A 27069-nucleotide genomic window follows, 5' to 3' on the forward strand; every position below is an offset into this window, starting at 1 on the left:
TAGTAAAATCTACCTCTCATCCTGTAACTCTTGTATCTTTTGCTGTATTTCTTTACAAAGTTTGGTCTTTTCTTCACATTCTTCTTTAAGTTCTCGAACTTGTGTCTTATACAGAGTCTAGAATTTAAAGTAGGAAAAAAGAACGTGACTTGCATATTCTAGCTTGAAGGTACACAAAAATGATGTGATGATACAAGATGATGTAGTGTACAGCTCTATAATCACACACTCAGTTCAAGTACAACAGTGCAATGCTTTCTCTAAATTTAACTAAAAGTCTTCATCATTTCCAAATATGTCTTCATTTAAGGTTTTTTGTTTTGTTTTGTATTAAACTTGTGTTGTTTGTGGATGGATCTATGAGATACATTTTATATGTTTGCAAGCATACTGTGCATAGGACTCACAATATGAATTTTATTTTCTCTACTAATTTAAATCTCTGTCAGAGGTAGATTAGGTAGAGCTTGGACTCTAACCATAAAAATGTATGAAAGCAACATGACAGCCCAAAAGATAAAAGACATAAAGGAGTAAGAGAAAAATAGATTAGGAAAGTATTTGAAATTTAGATTTTTCTGAAAGGGATACAAACCTAGAGATATAGAGGAAATGAAAGAAAAATTATGTTCTCTGTGCACTAAGAATGACTGAAAACAGATAAAGTGCAAGTGGATTTAGTGCAGGACTTAAAAGACAACTCTCAAAATTCTCTCTCTGGTCCATCCACAGCAGTCAACTGACCTCAACTTTCCCGTTCTGTCTCCTTTCAGATGTACGGCTTTTTGATCAGTTAGTCCTTTTACTCACTGACATAAAGACCACAGTGGAAGCATAAGTTTCCTTTAATTCTCAAGCAAGCTCTCTGGCCTTTCCATTGTGGCTGGCTGTGCACTATTAATATAAGTTAACCTTCATATGATAGCAATGATTTCTACCAGCAATACCTATTTACTCTATTGTACCTATCACACTGAAGCAAAAACTCTCAACGGGTCTTTGCCAAGTGTAACTACAATGCAGAAATTTCCTTCAAAGCCTTATATGAATGTTTCATAATGCCACATGATTCTGATAATAGAGTTTTTTTCTCCCATGCAGCATACATGTAGAACAGATGCTGAATGCAAAATGCTTGAAACATGCACAAAATCATTTACATTGTAGAAAAGAAGGAAAGAGCTGCTTGACTACTTCTCCCTAAACTGTGCTTGGGACTCCCTTCCAAAGCTGTTAGATTTCTTAACACAACCTCTTTTACACTGCTCAGTGATCAAGAGCAAAGAGTGGTAACAGGGCTGCAGACAAGACTGAAGACAGACAGAAGTAAAAGAACTAGCCTAATATTTGAGCGGTGAAATGCCTCATGACTGAGGAGGAAGAAGAAAAGCTAACATTACACCCAATAAACATATTAGTATATAAATAAAGAAACATAAAACATACCGAGAAATACTGTTCAGCTTCAAGTTGGTCTTGAAGCTCTTTCATTTGTCCATCTGCATCTTGACGTTCCCTAGAAAGGAATATACTACGTTTAAAGAAAAGATAGGGAGATATTCCAAACAAGTAAACAGAAAGGAGTTCATTTACACTCTTAACATCCTCAGTCTGTCTAGATCAAAGTATGATCTGCAGTTAAACTTGACACCTCCTTTGGGTACCAGACTTTCTCTCATTTTCACCCGTGCAACTCAGAACGCTACACTAATGAGACACCAGTTTAATACCACTCACATACTAACTACAACAGTCTGACAGTTGAACCACTAAGATACACTGATAAAACAAACAGCCACTGACAGAATCTTATTTCCATGTAAAACATCACTGATCTGACAGACTGTTTTGTTTCTTGTTTGCTAGAGCTCAGACTCTGAGAATGCCTTTATTCTTTGTCAGGCATCATTTCTTGAATTCATCTTGTAAAACAACTCAAAGTCACTTAGTCACATAACGAAGAACAGTAATGTAGTAGAAAAGACTTCCACTGTTATTTTATGCTATAGAAATCATCATACTTAGTCTTCCAAGTGAGTAACTTCATCTTACTCACAGAAAAGACAAAGCACAAGGTACATCATCAGAAGTCTAAAAGAGCAAGGAATAAAACACACCTGATATACATATTAAACTTGTCTTTTCAGTCACAAGTACATTCTTTGTGTAAGAAAACCTTAATATTTATTTTCAGTTGCAATAATTGCTTGTAAGAACTTGAAGAAGAATTGCTAGGATTTAACACAACTCCAATTTGAAGGTCTAATGTGTGATTAAACTCCCTTAGCACAGGTTATTTCCAATGGTTACACTTCACAGCTCTGTATTAGCATTACTGTCCAACTCTAATAACCTCTCCTAGACTAGTAATGACCGCATCTTTCCTCTTCACTGAAGCACTCAGTTGTTTAGAAGAAAAGTTCCTAAGCGTTCTCCTAAATAAATGTTTCTCAACTCCTCACACTCTTGTGTTTAAGGTTTTTCTTTTCTTTTACTCTTTTTGTTTCTGATTTTAGGTCTTCAGGGAAGCAAACACTTTCTACTGTAAATCCATCCATACATTGCTCAATCACTGAGGCTAGAGTCGCTGTAAATTATATTAAACAACAATTAAATTTTGCATTATGGAATAGCATATTCTGTGTAAAAATCTTTAAAATTAATGTGGCTCTCAGCTTTTGCAAAAAGAAAATTACAAATCAGCGTTACTTTAAAAAAATAAAAAATAGACTGAGCAACTCTGCTTACTTGCGAAGTTCATTATTTTGTTTTTCCAGACTTAATTTGATTTCCTGAAGATGGTTATTCTCCTGTTTTAGCTGCTTCTCTGACATTTTTAAGGTATTGACCTGTTGTGTTTGCATCTTGAGGTCATTTTGAGTGAGACAACGCTTTTGTGTTTCTTGCTCTATTTTTAATGTCAGGTTTTTTACCTAAAAACATAAACAGAAAGGTAAGTTTTACAAATCTACACAAGGAAGTAACAGTGTTTCTTATTAACTCTTTCTACATCTTTTTACAACTTGCACACATCTTTTGATAGACAAATCTATTTCTTGAATAAAGTTATTAGTATAGAATAAATAAGCTAGTTTTTCCATGTCCATCTCTTAGCATTTTACATTCCAGAAGAAAAACTTTTTAAGATCAAAAATGCCAAAATACTTCAGAGAAGTGAAAATACAGAAAGCAAATTTAAATCCAAATACAAAGGAGAAGTAAAAATTGCTGCCATTTACTTTCATATACATCCCTTAATACAGATATAACAGGGAAAATACAAAGACATTTAAAACAATGTTCCAGAGAATTCTTTTGTCATTGTTACATACATCTTCATTTAGTATATCCTTTTGCCTAAGGAGTTCATTTATTTTCTGTTGTGATTGTTTGAGATCACAGTCCAACATGGAGCGTTGTTTTTCAGCTTCTAACAATCGATTTTCTACTTTCTGCTTTAAAGCTCTCTCTTCCAAAAGTTTCTTCTCCATTTCTGTGAAGAAGGAGATTTAGTATCAATGTAAATCAGTCCATGTTTCAGAGGGTTTCAAGAGTGAGAAGGAGGTGGGAGGAAGGAGGAGGTCTAGCCCTTCTTAAGAACAAATAAAATGTTTGTTCTTTTAGCACTGAAGAGAAAGATTGCTGAAGAGTAATTCATTAAAATTTTCACAGTAAACCATGAAAAAGCATCCAAGAGGATGCTTTGCAAATATTTCTGCCTGAGACCTATTTCCTACTTCTGAGTTCCAAGATAACTTCTAGCTTATCTGCAACACATCTGGAATGGATAAAAGGGCGGTTACTTTTTAAAGAAATATTTTGTATCAATCCATGAAGCGTTGCTTTGACGATGATAATCTGAAATCAATTAAAGAATTGAAGCTGTTCAGGAAACTGACAGACGAAGTGACTCATACATTACCACTGAATTGTTTGTGCTTTTCTGAAACATCTGCAAGCTCAAAATTTTTGTGAATGCTCTGCAATTGGAATGATAAGGTATATAGGTTGCTTTTTAATCAGTCGCAATAGACATAAGCAATTCAATTAAAAAATAAGAGCCATCTTCTGAAGTTGTTTGCTAATTATTCTTCTCTCTGAGAGATTTCAATTGTTAGGCGACACCAGAATACGCATGGTGACAATTGAAGCCTAGCAAAGGCTTTACTATTTTTAACACTATCCACTAACCTCAGGTGTTACGTTGCTGACATATTCTATTTAGGAAGACAATAAGAAATTTGACTACATAGATAAGCTCTTGAAAGTTTGTATTATTAAAACTGTTTGAAAGATTTAAGAAAAATTAGTTCAGAATACCCTAGCACAGAAAATGAATTAGTGATGTCAGCAAGAGAGAGCCTGCTTTACTCAGCAACTAACTGTCTTTAGCCTAGCAAAGCAGAGGGATTACAACTGATTTTTAAAACTGCTTTACAATGCTAATCATATTTAAAAAAGAACAGAGGAACTGAAAGAAAGAAAAAAAAACACACTACATTTAAATTCCCAGTAACATTAAAAGATTATATTATCTACATTCTATAATTTATACTTAAGTCAACCTGTAATGTCAAATAAATACCTTTCATGGCTTCAGATTTTGCTTCCTCTATAGATTCATAAATCTTATTTTTGTCTGCTAGTCGTGCTTTTGTGGCTTTATGCTCAGCTTCCTCTTGTTCAAGATTCTGCTGCATAACTTTGAATTTGTATGTCATATCTATTTCCATGTTGCTCTTTTCCTGTTAAAGAAAAAAAAATATATTAAAATTTAAATACATCAGGTTAAATACAAAATTTTGGACAACAGTAATATCCTGCTTGGAAGTAAGCTAACAGCAGAAGAAACAATATACAGACCCTAAGGTACTAAGAATTCTTTCATCATATGCTTTTCCAAGGATAACAACGTGCTCTAGAAGTTCACAGCAACATTACCACTTACAAAACCATACAGAATTATAGACTTAAAAAACAGTGTTTTGTGAAAAGAGTTCAAAAATTACATTTATTGAAGAATTGTTTGAATACTTTTGCTTCAATAAAAAAAATCCTAAAATATTAGCAAAAAACTTTTTTTTTTTGGCAATACTTATAGTTCAAAAAAGGTCAGATTTTACACCAGAAACGATGTGCTATTTCTGCACTTCTAAGCTATACATTGGAGTACATTATTATGTACTTTAGAAGTACAATATATTGTAGTCATAAGGAAAATGGTGTTTTTTTTTTCCCCACTTTTCAAATTGCAAGAACAACAACAAAAGTGACACTGAAAACAAGTTGTTTTTTTTCACAAACTTTGTCCCATGTCTCAATTAACGAATGCACAAATTTTAAAACTAAATAAGAATGTAATACCAAAGTTTACTTAGAAGTGCTGTTACCTTCTCTAAATCTGTAAGCTTTTCCTGCAATTGTCTCTTTTCCATTTCCAGTTTGGCTAATGCACTCTTTCCATTTTTCACTTCTTCCTCCAGGCTAGATATTCGACCTAAAAATGAACAAAACATCTATGAGGCCAGGCAGTGTTTGAAAAAAGAATGTACTGGATCTACTTAAACAAACATTTCAAACATAACAGCAGCTTCCAGTTCTGACTATTAAGAAGAGCTCCCTTAAGGATGATTTTAGAAATTATCAGTAATACGCATTCTTATATATATCCTTACTCATGTTCACTTTACTGTGTCCTCACTTAAATAACACTGTATAAAACAGCAAACTAATCTAGTCACAGCAAACTAACCTAGTCACAGTTTGAAGCTCAAATAACATCACCAAAACCTATTTTTACTTCTGAAACTAGAAGAAAGCTTAACATTTGCTGTAATACCTTGTAAATCGCTGATGATCTCTGATCCATGACTTCGATCTCTCCTTTCTGATTCTAGAGCTGACTGAAGATTGAGAAAGTCTTTCTCTAGTTTGAGTTTAGCATTCTCCAGCAGACAGTTCTTATCTTGCAGTTCTCGATTATTAGCTTCCAGCTGCTGGATTTGCTTTGTACTTTCTGTCTGGTTCTTCCTTAACCTGGTTGCAGTATCAGACTCTGATCGCAGCAAAGAATTGGCTTCATCCAACTAAGGATTGATAAAAACATACTTCAGAAACAATTAAAATGTAACATCTACCAGTGCTATTACAGATAATTACACTTAACAGATTAAAGAAATAAAAAGGTTTATTTTTTAAGATTATTTTTGAACACTGGAACATGAAAAAAAAAGAATGGCTTTTAAAACTTCACTACACATTTTAACTCCCACCACTACTAACACAATCTGAACTTCAAAAAGCTACTATTTTAAAATAAACATATAAAAAGTTGACATGCCTGTCTTTGTAGTTGATTGATTTTCTCATTGGATATTTGAGAGTTCTGATTCCTCTTTTTTAAATCTTCAAGCTGGTCTTTCAAACTGTTAACTAAAACAAAAACAAATCAAAATTAATCAGTGCAGTGAAAAAGCTTTAAAGTCAACTATAACTCATTTATTTTATCTTTTAAAACCCACATCAAAATAGAACCCTTCAAACATCGTTCAACATACCCTCATTTTCTAAATTGCGTTTCTTATCTGCTTCATGTTCTGCTTTTCTCTGGTATTCTGTATTCTTATGCTGAAGAAGAGCCTTCTCTCTTTCTAGCTGTCTGACTGCAGACTCTACGTTCTTCCTTGAAGTTATCTGGGCATATTAAAAAAAAAAAAAACACAACACTAATTACATACAGAATCCTGACATTTTTTAAGTGATAAAGAACAGCTCACGCATTCAGTTTCGTTCACAGTGGAGAAAGACATGTTCCATTTGCTTACTGCAAACACAGCATATCAGAGCACATGTTCAAATACAGCCCAGAATAACTACAGCCAGGAGCTTTTACCATTTAAGACTGTATGATGGTTTGACTTCAGTGAATGTTGTAATCTGTTAGCATCATGAAGCATAGAAACATACATGTACTGAAAGATCTCAACATGCACCTGAACGAACAGTACATTAAGTTGTACATGCACTCTGCAGAAATGATAAATTTGCAGTAGCATTAAGGTGCAAAGCTGGGCAAAATAGGGTTCTTTCACTGACACAGTTTGGGCAGGTATAAAAAATGCTGCAAAGAATGGGCTTCCTTTTCTATCAACATCACTCTCATCTTCAAATATAATTACTAGAATTGTATATGGGGTATTTATGTTATCCTCCAAATTGAAAATTTGGAGATTCCGAAGATAATGATATTAGGGAAATCATAACGAAAATCTTTCAGCAGAGGCAGCAATTTAGTGTGTGTGAATATCAGGAAATCAGCTGGTGTTACTTGCCATAAATATACAGCTACTCAAAAGTAATTTTCTGGTCCCTAAGGAAAAAAAGACACACATAAAAATGTTCAAGTTCTAATTCCAATGAGAAATAACTTACCTCTTCATCTAGCTCTTTCACTATCTTCTCTAACCGAGTATTAGTAGACCTGAAGGAATTTGAAAAATATTTTTAAACCTTACTGATTACACAAAAATTAGACTCTTTGGATATGTCTCATTGATTTTATGTAAGCTACCCTATTTTCAGCAATCACATGAAACTTTGATGGCTGGGGAAATTATTCAAACAATAGAGAGATTCTTATGGAGAGATAACGAAGAAAAAAACGTAGCCATGGGAGTAGCAAGAACTTTTAAGCTTTTAATCATTCAGAAACAAAAGGTGTAATAACACTTCTATATGAACATATCAAATATTTCAAAATATTCTCACCTGTACTTCTGTTCTAGTTCATCTTTGGCTTGTAATTCATTACTGAGCTGTTCTTCTAACTTGCTTATTTTTTTCTGAAACTGAGCAAAATGTGAAGATAAGCATGGCCATCATATAAGATTGTAATCACAGTGTAAAACAGTTTAATAACAAAAAATGGAGAGCAAAGAAAATGAATTCAATCTACATTATGGTTTGTTGTTTGTTTGTTTGTTTTTAAAACTATCACCAGAAGATTATTGCATTTCTATTTCTCATCTGTACAAGTTATTAATCTTGATAATTTTTAAAATACCGATGTGTAGTAACAGAATTTCCTACATGCTATGTTAAAGCTAACTATCACAGAATGACTGAGAGTCATAAAATTTCTATGGGCAAAGAATGTTGCTGCTGGCCATTTGCTCTCATTTTCTCTGTCTAGAGTCCTGCTGGAGCAGAATTTTTGGGATAGTCTTTTCTAAGTAAAATATAAACAATAAAATAAAAGGTGGGCACATAACCACATGGGACAATATTCAGAGAATATCAGACATTATTCAGAAAAGACTAAACATGCTCATTGATCTCACATATTCAGAATATTTTTTCCATCTAGCACATACAGAAGCAACACTTGAAATTTGGGAATGTTTTGTTTCCCTCACTAAAATATTAAAAAGATATTGTGAGTCAAGTACCCCAAAATTAAAAAAAAAAAAAAAAGATTATAACAAGTCTTTTAAATTGACTCATGTCTTCAGGCTATCGAATTAATTTCTTTTCCTCCCTTTCCCTTCCTCCTCCAACCCCTAAACATAAAATGCAAAAATGTGGTTTTCTAAAATACTTTGTAATTGTTACAATTATAAGATTACCATAACAGGGACACTTAAAAAGACATCAAAGCCCAAGACTCACTGCTTGAAAAAATAAAAATTAAAAAAGTTGTCAGAATGAAATGCAACATTTTACCAACATTTACTCTCACAATATAAAGCAAGTATCATGAATGTGGCACTCTGTATTTTAAACAGTTGCATTTCTCATTAAACAGGAAACTAAAACTATTATTCTGTTCACTAATTACAGGAAGGAAAGAAGTAGAGTCCAATAAACATTTGCGCTTAAATTTACACTGCCCAATACATAATGCATTTCCTTTACAACTCCTTTTCAAAGTTTAACAATTAAGTAAGCTTTAACAAATGTTAACCATAAACTACCTACACTTGAATAACATAAATGTTTAAGTAGTATAATGAAGTAAGTTTGTTACATGAAAAAATCTGTAGCATTCTCCTGTCATCTGCATATTTAAATTCAGTTGGCAATCTTCAAAAACTGGATGAACATGCTTCAGACACTCACTACAGCTGAGAGAAAGATTTATGCTCATAAACATTCCTTTATCAACATAGGTGACAATTTACTTTTCCAAACTCTGGATAAATCTGTCATGAATCACAGACAGTGTGCAGCCGTGATTCACAACCTTTCCAAGAGTAATTCTGTTTGGAGCAAACAGAGTCTCATGCATTTGTTTTCAAAACAAGTTCTGGATTCCAAAAGAAGTCAGGAAAAATCTGTATTCATTCATCTATACACAGGAGTACCTTAACACTTACACAATTGGTTTACTGTTAGAAAACTGTCAAATAAACATTTACGGTATTTCATGATAAATCATGTCAACACAAATTATGTGGGAATGATTTGCTTCCTTTCATAATTCAAATAATATACTCACCTCCTTGCTGTACTGTAGATGGAAAACATATTTTTATTAATGAACATTAAAAAACTAAAAGCCTCTCCCTCCCTCCCCCCCCCAAAAAAAATTTCTTGACATCAGTTTTGACTTTGCTTTTTCGTAACAGACTCAACCAAATTAGTTAACCATCCATTAATACTTAGAAAAAAGGCACTAACCTCATTTTTACTAGATTGCACTGATTCATTTTCTCTGCAAGATTGAGAGGAGTCACTTAGCAACCTGTCAAAAACAAAAACAAATCCCTCCTGCTCTTATTCAAGTTTTCAACAACTTTGGCAACCTCACCAATCAAGGCATTTTAATCACTTCTCGCAAATCTTAATTTGACCTAGACTATTCTCAGAATGAAACTTGTTTTACCTTGGTAAGAGCTTTCTAATTTGAATCTTTTCTAATTTGAATGTCTCTAATTTGAATCTTTTCTTCTTAAGTGAAGTATAACGTTGAAGACACTTCTACTGTGTAATAAGCTGTAACAGCTTATTTTTAATTAATACTTGCAATTATTTCATGACTATTCAAACACACTGAATACGACTAACAATGCTAAATAAAGGCAAGGGGTAGGCAAGTGATGCCTTAGCAAGCTATTATTTTGCATAAACTTTTTTCTAACTCTACTAATACCAAATTATTTTAGAGCTAAACTACAAATCTAGTATTTTAAAATCTAGTATTTTAAAGCCAAAACCAGATTTACAAAGACAATATATTTTTACATATATAAAAATACTATTTATTTAAACAGAATTATCAAGGTAGCCACAATATACTTATATTCTACTTAAATTCTGCATTTTGTATCTTCACAGTTGGACACAAATTAATATAAAGCAATGAATAAATTATGTATCTAGGGTAAAAATAAAGGGGGAGAGGGGTAGGATATAAGAAAAATATGCAGGTGTACTTCTAAAAATGCATATTAAATTCTCACATACAAATTGTCTCTATAGTAGGTAAATCCTATAAAAGGCAGCTGGTTTCCCACGAAGGCTTTGGGGATTGGAAAGGTTTCCACGTCTCCTTTGTCATCCTCAATGTCATCAAAATTACTGCTGTCTATATCACTGCTAAGCTCAGGAACAACAGGAGCAGCAGCTATAGAAGGGGGAGAAAAGATCAACTTCACTCCAGCCACTTGGCACATACTGGTACCTCTAATATTAAGAAGCATACTATGTAAGTTGTCATGCTAGTTAAATATGTATTAAACATGCAGTAGAGCTGTACATACTACTGTGATATATTACTGTGATATAATATATAATATTATTTCCCTAAGGAAAAGTATTTTTTCATTATTTGCTTAGTATATGGAATATTGAATGCTCAAAATGTATTTGCTAAAGTAAGCACATTTTGGAATGGCACACTAAATGCAATCACCATTTTAAGAAACTTCAGTAAATACTTCAGAAGTTATGATCAAGCACAGGAACAGAAATACTTGTTTTTCTGCCTAAAGCTATCAAGTTCTCAATACTTTAAACAAAAAGCAGTAAAACCAACAAGACCATTCTTAAAGCTAGTCTTAATTACAGATTTTAAAAAAGGTTAAAAGGTTAAAAAATGAATAAATAAAACAGAAATCCATCAGAACAACAATAACAAAAGCCACAAAAAATAGAACCTATTAAAAATTTATTCTGCCAAGATTTCTAAAACATCCAGTTCTGCTGTTCAAATCTATAGAAATCTACAATTCAAGCATGATAAATGTGAGAATAATTTCAGTGGGAAAAACATCTATTATCTCTTACTGATACAGCTTTTATAATACAAATGATAAATAAGAAAGCTTAAGAGAGATTCCTGATAACAGAAAACATTTGCTTAATTTATAGAGCCTTAAGCGTTTTTCATATATGCTATTACTGAACAGTAGTCTTATGCAAATATTGAATAAAAATCTACTTTTAAACCAATTTACTTACTCTCTCGAATGTTGTCCCAGTTCCACTGATCACTCTTAAAGAAAGGGTGATGCTTTATTTCTTCTACCCCATTTCTCCCAAGTCGCACATCCCTAAACATAGCAAAGAAGCCAAATTCACATTAGGAAAAACAGCACTTTGTTTTGCTTTGTTTTTAAATTCTGACTTGCTCATAAGCAGCAGAGCAACTTTCTGTAAAGGCTGTCCCTGTAAACCGCATTAATAGTCAAATAAAAGAAAAAAAGAAAACCAAAAAACCACCAACCACAGGTCTGTAGTTTCTTATATAAAATGTACTTGGTTTCTTAATATCCACTGCCTGCGACTGCTAAAACGTCCAGAAGTTGGAGTCTGCCACGTGGGGAGTAATGCAAGAGAGAGAGCAGTGAGGCAAAAAATAAGAAACTAAAAACAAAAACAAAACCCAACACCCTGGGGGAAGAAAAAATTGCTGAAGTCCGGTGTCTGCCAAACCACATGACAAACCTTAAGGCTCAAGTGAAGGAAGGTCTAACTTACTGCACAGAACAGTTATTCAAAGCTGAACTGAAATAAATATTTGAAGAATTCCATCCTCTGCCCCATAATTAACCCTGACACATCTTTTGCTGATATTTACAATGAAGCAAACCTAAAGTTCAACAAGAAACTTCCAGTTCGACCAAGAGAAGCTTCCCTTAAAATGATCTGCAGGAACAGAGCATAAAACCGAGGCGAGTAACATAACTAATAAATCACGGGGTAGATGCTTATTTCTTCTTGTCCCTTTAAGTGCCTCAGCAGTTATCACGCATACAGCAAGAAGGCATCTGTTTCAAATAAGTCGCCCAAGCACTGCACTAAATATAAACAGGAAGACGGACACACGTAGTGGAAGTACACCTCGCCGCATTCCCATTATTAAATTCTACCCCTCTTTTCTCTCCACCCTGCAGCTACTGGTTAGAAACGCTTAACGCCTATCTTTCCTGAGTGTGATCCTGCACAGTAGAACAAACGATTCTCTTTGAATGCAAAAAACATTATAAGACAACGTATTTATGCATTTATTTTTACTAATCCCTCATTCTCTACAAGCTAGATTCTCTACAAGTCAAATTTGGGTGATCACCGGAAAGCATAAAAAGGCATTATCAATCCACAGTTAACTTTGGACCTACAGTGTTCTTTTAAGTCAAACAAATTCAACTTAATCTGTGCTTTTTGACACTAAAAATTTAAATATTCAGGTCAAGAACAAGTTTACACGGCTAATATCAATAAACAGCTCAGCTTCACCAAGGGAGACCTCTATGATTAATTTACAGCCAGAACATCCTCTTTGTTTGCTAGCTATACTTATCAATTAGTACCATAAGGTAAATGAAAAAAAGTTCAAACCTTCTATGAAAATTTAAACAAACTAGGTAAATGTATGCTTAACTTCATGAAAGTATGTTTTAATTTTTTATAAGCAATACCCACTGAGCACAACAATTTTGTCCCTGCCTTTAGGGGCTTAAAAATTACTTCCAACCTTACAGGTTTGTTGCTCTGTTTTACACCACACAACAGCTGGGAGGATTTGTTCAGCACAAATTATGTTGTAGCATGAGCCATCAGAACTAGTCACAGAAATAAAATGGAGCACCTGGAAAACACCCCAAAAGACAAACTAGAGCGCAGATGATTTTGCAAAAGAGATTTGAATATAAGTTAGCAAAAGCAATGGAAGGAATTCATTTTTACAATGTACATGTGCTAATACCATCTAAAATAGAGACAGGACCAAAATAATACATACACCTACCTGTCAGTTAAAAAGGCACAGATGAGGTTCTTTGCGTGCTTAGAGATTTCCACGTCATCTGGGAAATGTAATGAGTTCTTATGATCCATAATTTTACTGTATGTTCCTACTAACGAGTCTGCATAAAAAGGAGTATCGCCTGAAAATAAAATAGTAAAATGATTGATTTCCAGGCGTGTTCAAGTCATGTAAATTGAAGAAGACAAAAAAGAGAAGAGATGTAAAGTCTACAAGCAGTTTAGCCTGAAATTGTCTTTACATTTAAGAGAGAGAAAATGAGTGCAAGGTACAAAATAGCATATCCTACTAGAATATTCCTTTGTCAAAATGCCTGTGTTACACATTAAACCATTCTCTGTATGACATATTGCTACCAAACTTTTGCCCAGTGAATTGCATCTTTTGTTCTACCTGAATAGTGTCGCTGTGCTTTCTAATTTACATGATGGACGACACCCACATGTAACCCCCTCTTCAAGCACTTCCAAGGGTGTAGGAGAGGAAAACTCAGTAAGGATTTGCTGAGGTACATTCCTTGAAGAGACTCCACCACTGCTCTCCCAGGCCCCTATCCAGGGGCAGGCAAGCCTGGGGCAAGGCAGCTCTGAGCAGGAGCCTTCAGAGTGCATTACAGCACCACCAAACCCACATTCTCACATCTTGTTGACTGACAAATTATATTGGCTTGGGTGCCCATAGTAACGTGGGCAGGCAGCTTTTAAAACTCAGCCCATTCTCACCCAGAAGCTTGCAGTGTAAGGTTTAATTAATTTTAGTTTCTTTGCACACGTAAACTTAGAAAGGTAAAACTGGGACAACTGAAGAAGAATCAGGATCAAGAAAGGTATTTGACATTGAAGTTCACTGACAACATGCTGGATATATAAATGGTACGGGTCAGTAACCAAGAGGCTGCAACTTATACAAAAATCCCTTTTCACAACCAATCCATAGGCTTAACGGACAAGGTGAATAATTAATTGCTTATTAATTAATATTAATTAACAGTAAATAGTTAAGCAAGTGTGAAAGCCCACAAAGGCTTTTAAAAACAATTGTTAACTGTCTCTTGACAAGGTTACTTCAGAACTGAAATGATAACGCTAAAATTCTTTTATGTTAGGTACTGGTACTAGGGTGACAAAAAAGAACTTTTAAACGGTCAAAACCCTGGGGACTCAGCAAAGGACAGGAAAGGATGGCTCAAACAACACTTGAAAGTTCACAGGTCTTTTATTGGTGGTAAGTGAAAGGCAAGCAGGGGCCAGCTGAGCTAATGTACGCCCGCTTCCCACTGGTGGTAAATACAGAGTCATTCCCCCAGTCCGTCCCTGGCTGAACATCGTCCTCCTCAGGCTGTGCCTTGATGGTCGGCCCCCATTTTCTTCATGGGTGCTTGGTCCTGGGCTGGACGTCGGCCTTATGTGTCACCATGGTGGTCTGCACCAGCTTTGTTGGTGGGTGTCTGTCTGTGGCCTAGACATTAGTCTTCGCATTGTGCATTGTGATGGTTCCTCACTGACTTTGTTGGTGGGTGTGTCTGTGGCCTGGACATTGCTCCTCTCAGGCTGCACCATGATGGTCTGTGCCAAGTCTGTTGGCGGGCATCTGTCTGTGGCCTGGGTGTTGCTCTTCTCAGGCTGAGCTCTGATGCTTTGTGCCAACACTGGTGGTGGCTATCTGCACCAAATTGCCATCATTTTGTTAATGTCAACCCACGCTCTGATGGTCCGCAAAATCTTTGTCAGTGGGTCCACTTCCATTTCTGCATCATCCACCTTTTGACGCTTATGGGGGGGTTGGCCACTGAGGTCATCCAGTTCTTGGGTGTATTTCCTCTTCCTCCCCAGCCGTACCATTTCATCCAGCCTTGGACGCTTACAGTGGGGTTGGCCACTGAGGTGGCCAAATCTCACTTCTTGAGATTTCCTCTTCCGTCTGAGATGGAACACGACATCCATCCTTTGGCTTTTGCAGTGCACCGCTCAAAGGCTGGAAATTCCTGCCTGATTTCTCTGCACCCTGGCAACTCCAAGTCTCCTTGAACTGCAGGAGCGAGAAGCTTGGCAACATGTTGCCAGACACAGGGCAGCCCTTTTTATAGGGTGGGTGCCAGCGGACACGGAGGTGGCAGCTGGCACCTCAGGAGGCCTCTTTGTGGCAAAGGAGGCAGATACTGAGTACACCCAGCATCATTTGGCTCATCCTTACCACAGATCAAGAACCAGTCATCTCCATTTCATCTCCAATTCATCCATCTTACATGGCTCAACAAATTGTCTACCTTGCTGTGGGAGATGGTGCCGATTAGGAGAAACTTCTTAGAAAAAGTGGTTAAAATTGGGAGGGGTTGCTCAGGGAGGTGGTGGAGTCACTGTCCCTGGGGGTGTTCAAGGAAAGGTTGGACGTGGTGCTTAGGGACATGGTTTAGTGGGTGATGTTGGTGGTAGGGTGATGGTTGGACCAGATGATCTTGGAAGTATTTTCCAACCTTAATGATTCAGATTCTATGATAATAGAAGTGATAAGGGTTTCAAAAGTCAGCTAGCCACTATCAAACACTCCAAGCCATCTTATAGGTGTCTGTTTCATAACAATATGCACGTGGGAGTAGAAGATCTGTCTTGAATAGTTCAAATACAAGAACCAAGAAAATTAAAAGGTTATCTGAGAGAAGCAGCATCTCGATTCAAACACTATCAAATGGATGTCACATGAGCCTCAAATACTGTGTTTGTAAACAAAGCCATTGAAGGAAATCATGTTGGTGCTGGTAGACAGGAAATACAACTGAGATTGGAATAAGATGATGACTGTAGAACAACAAATAAACAAACAAATTACAGGGCATAACCAGGCTCTGTAATTTTCAGTATGAAGGTGAAGCAGGTTTTAACATTTCAAAAAGACTGCATGGATAGTAAATCACATATCCTCTTCAGAGGCAGAGAGGCTCAGAATGAAGGAAAAAAAAGGGGGGGGGGGGGGGGGGGGGGCATGAGAAGCTCAAAGAATGAAGACAGAGAGTTCAGCAGAAAGGGTACAGTGTTAATCACATGTAGTAGTATGACATGGCTAAAACCAAAACAGAAACAAAGCCATGATTTAACTCCCGTCAGAAAAAGTGTCTAAAAATCATAGCCTTAACAAAAGCACAGATTGCAGTCTAGCATATACACAATAAAAAATGATGTTGAATACTAAAGAAAAAAAAAAGTAGTAAAAATAGTGTAGGTTCAAATATTATAACAAGATAGCCTTTGGTAGGAAAAATGCATGAGACCTCTGAAATGTTAGGAATTTTTCAACAGACAACTCCAGACTTAATGAAAAAGTACACCAAATAAAAGTACACCACTTAAACTTAAATTACCCAAAGCCTGGAATAAAGCCACAGTGATGCAGTGAAATGAAGATGGATTTTTGTCCTAAGCATGTATAGGATCCCTTATATAACCAAGCTTCTGTAAAAACTGTACCTCTTCACTTCCACATCAAAAAATGTTTTTGTTAGAGGGATGAAAAAGTGAGCATCCTCTTAAGATACAGGAAAAAATGAAGTTCTGAGAAAACATTTCTGAGCAGCTATGTCCAGTATTTTAATACAGAAGAATTCTATTTATTGCTAAAATTGTTTTTGAGATTAATAATTAAAAAATATACTTTTTGTACATCAAAATGCCTTAATTCCCAAAGGCATGGAGATTTCAATAGCAGCATACATTGAAGTGTCTTTCCTGGCTCAGTGTGCCAGAAACATCAGATCTGCAACATTCCCAGAACATGCTGATTTGAATTTTGAGTAATTATATGCTCAATTCCATCCTTCTATAATCAGACTATAATACTGATCTTCAGTGTATTTTAAATCACAGATGACTCATCTCTTTAACAGATTATATTCTATGTTAGTTGCCATAGCAGTCCAGTTTGCTTTATTGGAAAATCCTGACCCAAGCACAAAACAAAGAATTAAGCTATACTTCCATAGTCATTTTGACATAACAGAAGCAATTGCTGGGAGAAGAGGGAAAAAACAAACCAAACCAAATACAAACAAAACAAAATAAAACAACCATGAAAACAATCAAACAAACCAAACAGTCTTGCCCTTCCCACTCTTTTCCCATCTCTGCATCCCTGACATCTCAATGCTGCCCCAAAGATGGGACAAGCATTTATTGAGGTTGTGAGGTAGCTGATCCAAGTCAAAAGCTATCCTAAGAATTAGTTTTAAGCTGAACCAAGTCAGGGAACTAATCGCTGTGCAAGCACCCAAACAGCTGTCGCAGTAGAAGAGTGACAGAAAGCCCAGGGCACAGGAATGAAACCACCACACCAGGCAGAAGCCAGAAGCTGTGAGATAATGACGCACAACCAGCCCCCTGGCAACAAAGCACATCTGAAGGCACAGTAAAGACTAAATGCCAATGTTATTAGCAGAAAGAAATTGCTACTTACCAACTAGCATCTCAAAAAGGAAAACTCCTACAGACCACCAGTCGCATTCCCGTCCATAATAGCCATCGCCCCCTTGAGATTTCAAGACTTCGGGGGATATGTAATCAGGGGTTCCAACAGCCGTGTCACAGCGCACCATGCCTGTCTGTGCAAGAGCAGCAAGTCAAACAGCTCTATTAGAAATACTGCTGAGTCTTCACACAAAACTGCAGCTAGCTTATTAGTTAACCAGGAAAACATAATAAAAAAAAAACATATAACCCAAAACACTTGGTTTGAGGTACACATTTGAAAGCTTCTGTTTTTTACTTCAAAAGCAATATGGACTGGAATGAGAAATCCTGATAACCTGCTCTCCTCTCCTTAATAAATACATCTCAAAATTTGAAAAGTTTTGTGATTTTACTCTTGTTTTCAAAATGAACAAGTACATGCTCTATTGGACTGGTCCTTATCTCACTAAATTCACAGACAAGTTTCCGAATACTTTTGATTAGATGAGTTAGGCCCATCAAAGCAGGTACATAACATTTTTGTGTAATTCAAACAATTCAGCAACTTATTGGTAAATTATTACAGTAATGCCTTTTTTTTTTTTTTACTTAGAAAAAAGTTAAAACTATGTTTAAAGAACAGCAAAAAGTTTTACAAAAAATAAAGTAAAATATAACTAAGTGATTTTTATTAACATATCCACATAGTTGTACTAATGGAGTGATTCTTTATCCTCTTTGCTTCACACTGACAGACTACAAAGGCAGGGGCTAAGTGATGCAGAAATAACACCAGATCTGCCAGCATGCTGGTTCAAACTTACAAGCCTTATTTCCTTTAATGAAATTCATTGCATTCATTCCAGAGAGACCAGATGGGTGAATGAAATAAAATCCTGGATGAAGCTAAAGAAGTACCAAAAATACATTCGTCTTTTACTATGTCACTCAGCCTCAAGTCTTTTCCAAGTTAGCTTACAAAGTTCTCTGTGCATTTTGCCATCACCTTTGGCTGACTGTTAATACAGAGTATCAGTAGGAACAACTGAAGCCAAAATCCGTATCTATAGAAATTAAAAGAATCAATTTTGCTTTTGGAACTATCTATACATGGAAAAATTAGATACCAAATTACAGTATTTCTTTTCACATGCAATACAAACTGCCAGGAAATTTTATTTATGTACGAAAACAGGATCCTGGAAAGTCATGAACCAGTAGGCCAAAACACTAATGTGGTAATTAAATACTGCAGAGACTTAGGGAGTACTGAAGATCTCTTCCCTATAAATGCTTATCTTCCTCTACAACTCCATGCTGAAGCTCAAATGTAAAGGAAGTTTAATTTCTCGGTTCCAGAATGAAGAGCAGGCTAACTTCTGTTTCCTGAACTATAAGCCAGATAAAAGCACTCCACTTGATCATCCTGGGCTAAGAAAACGAAGCAACTCATTTTAGAGAAGCTAATGCATTCTTTGGACAAAGAAAAATATAGCATTCTACATTAAATGACATTATGGAAATAACATTGGAAAATAAGCTAACGCCCAAAGGCTCCAAAAATCTAAAGCCAAGAACACTCAAAAACGGATCTGGCACAAGAGAAGAACAATTACTTTGTCGTCCTGCTTCTAACAGCATTGAGGCAAGTAGGGCTGCGGCATCTTAATGAGGCAACAGCCTCCAGCACTGGTGCACATCTACGCCTTCCTTACCCAAATGCAAAATTACAACAAGGGAATGTCTCTGCCTTCCCTCGGTGAAGCCTGGCTGAAGCCACCTGAATTCGTCTCCAGGTAGGAAGCTTCGTTAAATACAGTGTCACCACAACAGCGCTGAGAGGTTTCTCTGAGGACTGCAGCTTCAGTCACAAGATCAGCTGCATCACCTTGACACCTAAGCACTTAATGACACCCCATTTCCCATTCGTCTGTAATTAATACAGCAAAACAAGAACACTTTTTAATATTTTATACATGTTAATGTTTTATGAGGAACAGGCGGCCCTACCCAAGTCTGATGGCTGGTAGGCGGCGACAAGAAAGCTTCTTGTCAATGACGTTATAGATACTAAAGAATTCCACTTTGCTAGGCCTGAAGTTTTCAGACAAGATGTCAAAGAACAAAACAAACAAACAAAAATATTTCTCCAGGCAAAACAAAAGGGCTCTGTGTGCTAACATCAGCTTTCAGAGGGCTGTATTTCTCTTAACCATGTGGTGTTGGTTACGCTTTCTCCCCACAGAACTCGCTACTGTCTGTCTCAGGAGCCAATCTAAAAATGCATTATCACTTGACTAGAAACTTGGGTGTTGTCCTGTATGTATTTTTAAGTACTGGGTACTCTTACTACCACGGTCGGACCAGCTTCTGTGATCTCTGGCATCTAAGCCAAGTAAACAGGGAAGTCCTCTCTGTGCGCTCCATGACATCTTGACATTCTGTACATTCTGTGAGATGGCTTCTGCCTTCTGTATTTCATCAGCTGAGGAGAGATCTGAAGGGGGCCGTTTTCTCTGGACAAAGTGCTACTCCCGTGTTTCAAATCCTAAACTGCTGCTTTATGCCGAACACCACACTTATTTATAGCAGTTCTGATACTGAACTTCCTCTCAGTAGTCTCAGGCTGGCGTTTTTCCTGCGACTTTTCTCACCACCTCCAAAGATCAGGGTGGATCTTGGAAGCCCATTTGAGGGAAGCTCCTGCAGCTATGTGACAGATGTGCAGTGAAGGGCTTAAAAAAAAAAAAAAAAAAAAAAAAACACACCACAAAACCAAACAACCAAAAAAAGAAGTTGCCAACAAGACAGTATGTTCTCACAGCTTGTGAAGATTTGGCTGTGAGGCTGCTGTGTTTCCTAGGACCGATCGTACAAAACCATTACACTGCTGAAGGCAAAGCAGTTCTGGTTTCATCCTCAGCCAGACCCGAATGAGTTGCTGACTTGGACCAAGGCTAAGAATTAGACTTTCATTCCCTCATGAATTTCTTATCAGCAAACAAGAGCTGGAGCGTGCTGGTGCGGACATGTTAGGACAGTGCAGATCAGGTGTTAATACTACCCTCAGGCTGCAGACAACAAACTGAAGGAAGAAGGATCCAGCAGAGTCTTGGAGGAGCATCAAGGAGAAATTGGTGTCCTGCTTAGCAGGGAGGCTGGACCAGATGACCTCCAGAGGTCCCCTCCAACCTCAGCCATTGTACTGTTATTCTGTGAAATACGCCAGGTTCTAAGACGAGCATTTCTTCTTTCAGCTAAGCTATCTGAGCTGAGGCAATAATCCCAACTGATAAATGGTTCCTCTTTCAGTCACATCTCTTTTCTAAGCCTGTGCTGTCCTGAAAGCACAGTTAGCACAAGCCAGAGCTACGTACTGAGCCAGGCAGCACTAGCAGTTTCTGGCTCTGCAACACCTACAGTAGTCAACTGTGCTACTGCCTAGTTTAGTAATTACAGCAAGCCCGAAGAATAGCATCTGGTGAAACCTGCACTGGGCTTCTTTCCAATACCTACGTACCTAAAGGAACTACAATTCCTACTAAACCTCTGAGGCTAACTCCATCTTTTATTCAATTACAGATATTCACCTTGTTGCAGATTAAAAAAAAAACAATACAACACGACCACCAAGAAAACATCACAACCAAGATACATAAAGAGACCGGTTCCTTTCATGTTGGAAAACATCACTAAGAGACTTAGCAATTCTTTCCACATTCTGGTAAGGAGGAATTCTGCTTCAAGTGTCCAGAGTGGCCTGCACAACTTAACACTCATTTCAATTCCACAGCAACTATCAAAAAAGTCTCCCTTCCAAACTGTGTCTCCCACAAAAATTGAAGCAGAATTTTCCTCAGTTCTCAACAGTGTGAGGAAGATGCTAATATGTACAACTGCTAAAAGAACTCCAAGTCAGAGAAAATAAATAAGTGTTGGGTAAGCATATATTGTCTAGAAATCATCCTGCCAACATCAATATTATATTTACACAGCTGGGATGTGTTCATGTTTTGTAAGAAGTAGCATGAGATTTGGAGACAGTCCAGAGCCTCTCAACTTCTAAAGCTTCCTGTATAAAATATTTTTGCCATTCCACTGAGTCTGAGAAACATGAGGAACTTAAAATGTAGCCCGTTAAAAATTAACTTCTTTAAGAGATCACCAGTTCACTGATGATGCCCAGTCCAAACTGGAGCTTGCTATAGCTCTTTATGAGTTGTGCATGCAATTCTCACTTTTATAGCATGATCACCCACATTTTAGTATTCCATGCTTTTAGACAAAACAAACAAAACAAAGAAGAAGAAAAAAAAAAAAGTTGGTTCACAATTTCTGGGCTCCCTAACATAGCAGAAGCGATTACCTTTTTTTATACATAAGTGTTTTGAACTTTTTGAAGCTTTTTTATTGGCTCAAAATGAAGGATAATCTAAAGACTGTATTAAGAGATCAAATACCACTTTTGACTTTTCCAGTTAAAATAAAGGCTGTCCCCTACAGGCAGCTAAGTAACGAAAGTGGAGGTAAACAATCTGTACGTCTTTGGAATAACAACTACAGTATCAGCCAAACTAAACAGACTTGAATCTCAATAAACAGATGTGTTTGTTCAAGAGTAATATATTGTCACTTGAAGGGGAAAAAAAAATGACAGCATTTCTAGATACAGCTGGATAGATACTAAATTAACAATGCAAATGCAAATTAAGTAGATTTCAGAAACTATACCAAGCACTACCTAAATAATACAGAATCTAACACATTAAAGCAAATAAGCTGAAAAAGAATCATCCTTGCCAACATTAACACAGAAATCTTTCAAGCAAATGATAACATACTTTCATACAAGTTTTTGAGTATCTGTTATAATTTCATAGGAAGAATGTATCATGTAAATTGCCTGACACTGTTTGTCAGGGAAGATTTGTGCAAACTATTAAAGATAGTTTTATTTCTATGTCTCCTTTAATAATACAAGGTAGTACATCTTGTTAAAAATACAATAGCTATTCTTACGCAACTTCATTAGAAAACTGTATTTGGCTGTACATGATACAATCTAGACAGCTAAAATATGACATTTTGACTAATAGCAAACATAAATTTTAATCAGTAGATCACATTCCACTCCTGCCTTACTGTGACCTCATTTTAATGACCACTAGAGGATGCTATGAGAACAATTAGACCTAGTAAAAAAAATAATATATATATATATATATATATATAAAAGAATGTTACCTTGCCTATAAAATCATTTCATTTATAGAAAACTGTCAGCTTATGAACTGTTCCAAGGTTACTAATGTTGAAACTAGGAGTTGTCTCATAAGCTTTTCAGACATTTGGCAAAAAGATGAACCTCAGAAATTCATAAACACGCATGCTTTCAAAAATAACAAAAAGTAAGTTTATTTCCTTATTCCATGTGCCAAAACAGTTTGTTATAGACAATGTTACACTATTTAAAGTATCCTGGTATTTAAAACTAGGAGACAAGGAACAGCTTTCCAACCAAGTGGACCATTTGGTAAGTATTCCTTTGAGTGTTATAACTCATAAGAAAATATCCCTAGAATTACAGTTTATAGATTATATATTATTCAGTTGCATACTTACTTCATCCATTTTCATGCAAGTGCCAAAGTCTGCCAGCTTCAGATGCCCATATTTATCTAAAAGCATGTTGTCAGGCTTCACATCTCTGTGTATCAAGCCCATGGAGTGAATTGCATCAAGAGCAAGAACAACTTCAGCCGTATAGAACTTGGCCCATTTCTCAGGCACATCGTAATTGCTCATAAGGTTTACAAGATCTCCTCCTGGCATGTATTCCATTACCATATACAAGTATTTGTCATCTTGAAAGGCACAAAAAAGCTGCAACATAGAAAAACAACAAAAAAAAGGAACAATTACTTTTCAGAGACAGCTGGGAAAAATAATAAAGTACTTGAATACTTCAAGTTGCATTAAGCTTGAGCATACATTTTCAAGGATGTAAAATAACTTTATTTTATATATTCAAACCATCTCTATTTCCTATTAATTATTGCAGTAGCTTGAAATTTAGTGAGCTTTGAAAACTCTCACTTTCATTTTTAAGGAAATAAAAAAATTTCCCTGTTACTTCAGTGGCATGACTATGTAAATCTCCATGTTTCTTGGCATTAAGAAGCATCGCTATGAATCAATATGCCAAATATTAAATCTGAGAAAGGGGGTACCTTGTAAGGATTTGAAAATAGCTCAACAGTGAAGAGTATTTTACACACTTTCTGAATTTCATGTACTATAAACATATATATGTGTAACATTTCTATGCATATTTATAAAAACAAAACAAAACAAAAACAAAAACTGTCAATACTGATTTTGTCCTAAAACAACATGTATACTGAAATGAGAACAAAAATGAGAACAGAAATAACATGACAATAATAAAATGTAAAGAAATTATCCTTAACAATGAAATTAACTGTTTGGCATGCATTACAGCTACTGTGTTTCAAACTGGCATGATAGTTAAGATAAGTTTAGTCTTTTTAAAAGACCTAGAGCACTGAAGTTTTATAGAATTTCACTCAGCAATCACCAGGTCTGAAAATGACCCAAAACAGCAAAAAGAATCACTATGTATCTGAAAGTCACTTTCTCAGAGAATATTGCTCATTAAAAACTAAAATTATTCACATCTTCCAAGTTACACGTACTCACACAAAGTTCAAAGGCAATAAAAAAAAGGATGAATGGAAAGGAAGAAATCAGAACTAGGAAGTCTGTGGAGGACAAGGAACCCAGAAAGATAGGAAATTTATTACAGAGATTTGACCTTCATAGTAAAATTTACTGTGTATTACTTTTCACTCATACATGTAGATAGTATACACAATACACAATGTGATCATGTATTTAATCATTAAAGTCTAAATTAAAATCCAAAATAGGGCCTATATTCCCATACCTAAAGGCATTAATTTAACACAACAATAAATAACACTATACCTTTATACAGCACTTTCACTATTGATCTCTAGAGATTTCATAAATCAACAGTATCTAGGGCTCTGCTTTCACCTTTTTTTTTTTTTTTTTTTCCCCACACACAAAGAAGAAGACACAGAAAAACAGTGTGAGCTGTCCCAGTTTCTAGCTCAGAGAGCAGGACCTACATTTTCTTAAAACCAGCTCCAACCCCCCTGGACCACAATAGCTAAATATATCACTCTATACACTTCATCACAGAAAGCACAATTGCAACTATAACACAGTTGACATTTTCCATTTATAAATATACATACACATGTAAGTATCATGCAATACCCTTTCCTGTGATAATAGTCAGACATTTTCTTTCAACTGCATGATCATTCAGTTCAACTGTAAAAAAATAAAAATACTTCTAGACAACTTTTGTCACTAGAACAAAACCAAAGTAATAAATAAATCATCTGTCCTGTTAAGTATTTCGCTTGAATACAGACAAGAACACAGAATATGCTCAGAAGAGCAAAGCATCTAAATGCAAAAAAAAAGTGAAACATTGCTTGAAGGCATGATGTAAAATATTATGAAAAATACATGGAAAGCTTAAGGCCTGTTTTTACTTTCTAAAAATACAGAAGCATAGCAATGTAACTGAGAAGACTTAAGTGTATTAATTATTTAACAAAATATATTAGTAATACTTTTCCCTAAACATATACTTTCACTATGCATTTTATTAATCTGTGTAGTCTACCAATTATAACAAATTGCAGTATTTAGCACTAATTCTTCCCAAAAGGATAATCCATTTTACAAACATGATAATGAATACCATGAGACAGTTGCAAGCAACAGACAGCTGAAGAAGTCAACGCTCCATCAGCTGGAGGATATTACTTCTGAGCTGAGAAGTGGCAACTGACCACCAAAGAGATGATGGTTTCAAGCAAACCACTGTTACAATCTCCCATCTTGCAGGACACCAGGAGTGTGAACTCATCCACCTAGCATATCTCAACTTAAAAGCCAGAAATTTCTTCAGGAACTCATAATGCCAATTTCTTGTGATCAACTGACCGTATCATCAAGAAAGCCTGGAAATCATGCTGGCATTTGTTACTATATGCCTATACAGATTTTTTTCTAGCTGGAACCATAACTTCTCTTATGTCCCTGTTATTCCCGATAATTATGTGGATGCTTAATTCTGTTATTTCTGGATACTTAAAATTCTGTTTAATTCAATTTTATGATGCATTTTAGCGACCAAAATACAAGTTAGTCTATGTCCTAACATAACCACACGCACAAAACTCACTGAAACACGCATCTTTAAAAAGTACGATCTGAATCTAAAACATTCAATTTGGTAAAGTCAAAGGCAGCTCAAGACTAGGAATGATTTATGGCTTTAATATTATTATTTTACTCTTATATTTCTGCCTTACCTGAACCACCCATGGACTGTTGGCGAAGGCCATGATATCTCTTTCTTCCCAGAAAAAGGCTGAATCTGATCTCTTGATCATTTCAAATTTACTAAGTAGCTTCATTGCGTAAACCTTCTGTGTCATTTTATGGCGAACCTGTTAGTTGGGAAGAAGCAAACCAACTTTTTCAGTATGTCTCCTAAAAATAAAATGATAATAATAAAAAAATTGAGTACCAACATAGCAAATTTCTCCTAGCTGCAAACTGTTTGTTGGGATGTGATGCCTCCAGATCTTCATATATCCAACTTACACAGTAAGAACTTGAGTACTTCTAAACCTGGAAAGAAAAACCTGACAGCTGCTCCAAAAAACATAGTACGGAAGAAACACGGATGCCAAGCAAAGGAAGATATGCCAGAGCCTGGCCAACTGCTGCAGCTGCTGCTGCAACCCCAGAGGAAGAGTTGTGGGACCACAGGAAGGACGTACCTCAGGGCTGCAGACTCTGGGATGTCTGCTTTTTACTGAAGATGCACTGATGCACAAACATATGTTCTTTGTTAATATGGCTATGACCATAAAAATGAGGGCTGTCTTCAGTAGCCTGCTTAATCCAATTGAACCTGCTAAAAGATTTTCTTAGAATCCGAAATGTGCCACCTTCCCATAAAGAGCAAGACTGGTCCTAACATTTTCTGAGTGAATACGCCTACTTCAAATCACCAGAGTACTAGAAAAAAAAAAAATAAATAAAATAAAATAATTATTTTTACAGAAGAAAAAGAAAATGCTTTTCTATGCTCCCTTTAAAAGTTTCATCACGTAAGAAGAAAAAAAGGCAACTCTGTTTACAACTTCTTATTCTGAACACAATCTCTGTTTCATTAATCTGTTACAAATTCTGCAAGCAGTCCACTTCAGATTCTTCCATCTATTATGTTTT

At 35.9% G+C, this 27069-nt stretch overlaps 1 protein-coding gene across 3 annotated transcripts in view; it reads right to left on the reverse strand.

Moving 5' to 3' along the window:
- ROCK2 (Rho associated coiled-coil containing protein kinase 2) overlaps positions 1 to 27069 on the reverse strand; it is a 103252-nt gene that overhangs the window by 15696 nt on the left and 60487 nt on the right. For all 3 annotated transcript variants that reach the window (XM_084516020.1, XM_084516019.1, XM_084516021.1), the window contains exons 4-21: positions 26142 to 26279; positions 23326 to 23586; positions 17711 to 17855; positions 13250 to 13388; positions 11461 to 11552; positions 10465 to 10624; positions 9679 to 9742; positions 7768 to 7847; positions 7432 to 7480; positions 6558 to 6693; positions 6341 to 6432; positions 5840 to 6086; positions 5391 to 5497; positions 4586 to 4745; positions 3333 to 3493; positions 2749 to 2933; positions 1447 to 1516; positions 14 to 117 (exon numbers count right to left, since the gene is read on the reverse strand). In XM_084516020.1, the coding sequence (XP_084372146.1) occupies positions 14 to 117; positions 1447 to 1516; positions 2749 to 2933; positions 3333 to 3493; positions 4586 to 4745; positions 5391 to 5497; positions 5840 to 6086; positions 6341 to 6432; positions 6558 to 6693; positions 7432 to 7480; positions 7768 to 7847; positions 9679 to 9742; positions 10465 to 10624; positions 11461 to 11552; positions 13250 to 13388; positions 17711 to 17855; positions 23326 to 23586; positions 26142 to 26279 (2390 nt within the window). The remainder of the gene's footprint in view (positions 1 to 13; positions 118 to 1446; positions 1517 to 2748; positions 2934 to 3332; positions 3494 to 4585; positions 4746 to 5390; positions 5498 to 5839; positions 6087 to 6340; positions 6433 to 6557; positions 6694 to 7431; positions 7481 to 7767; positions 7848 to 9678; positions 9743 to 10464; positions 10625 to 11460; positions 11553 to 13249; positions 13389 to 17710; positions 17856 to 23325; positions 23587 to 26141; positions 26280 to 27069) is intronic.

Source organism: Aythya ferina (assembly GCF_964211825.1).
Source record: "Aythya ferina genome assembly, chromosome: 3".
Lineage (NCBI taxonomy): Eukaryota > Metazoa > Chordata > Aves > Anseriformes > Anatidae > Aythya > Aythya ferina.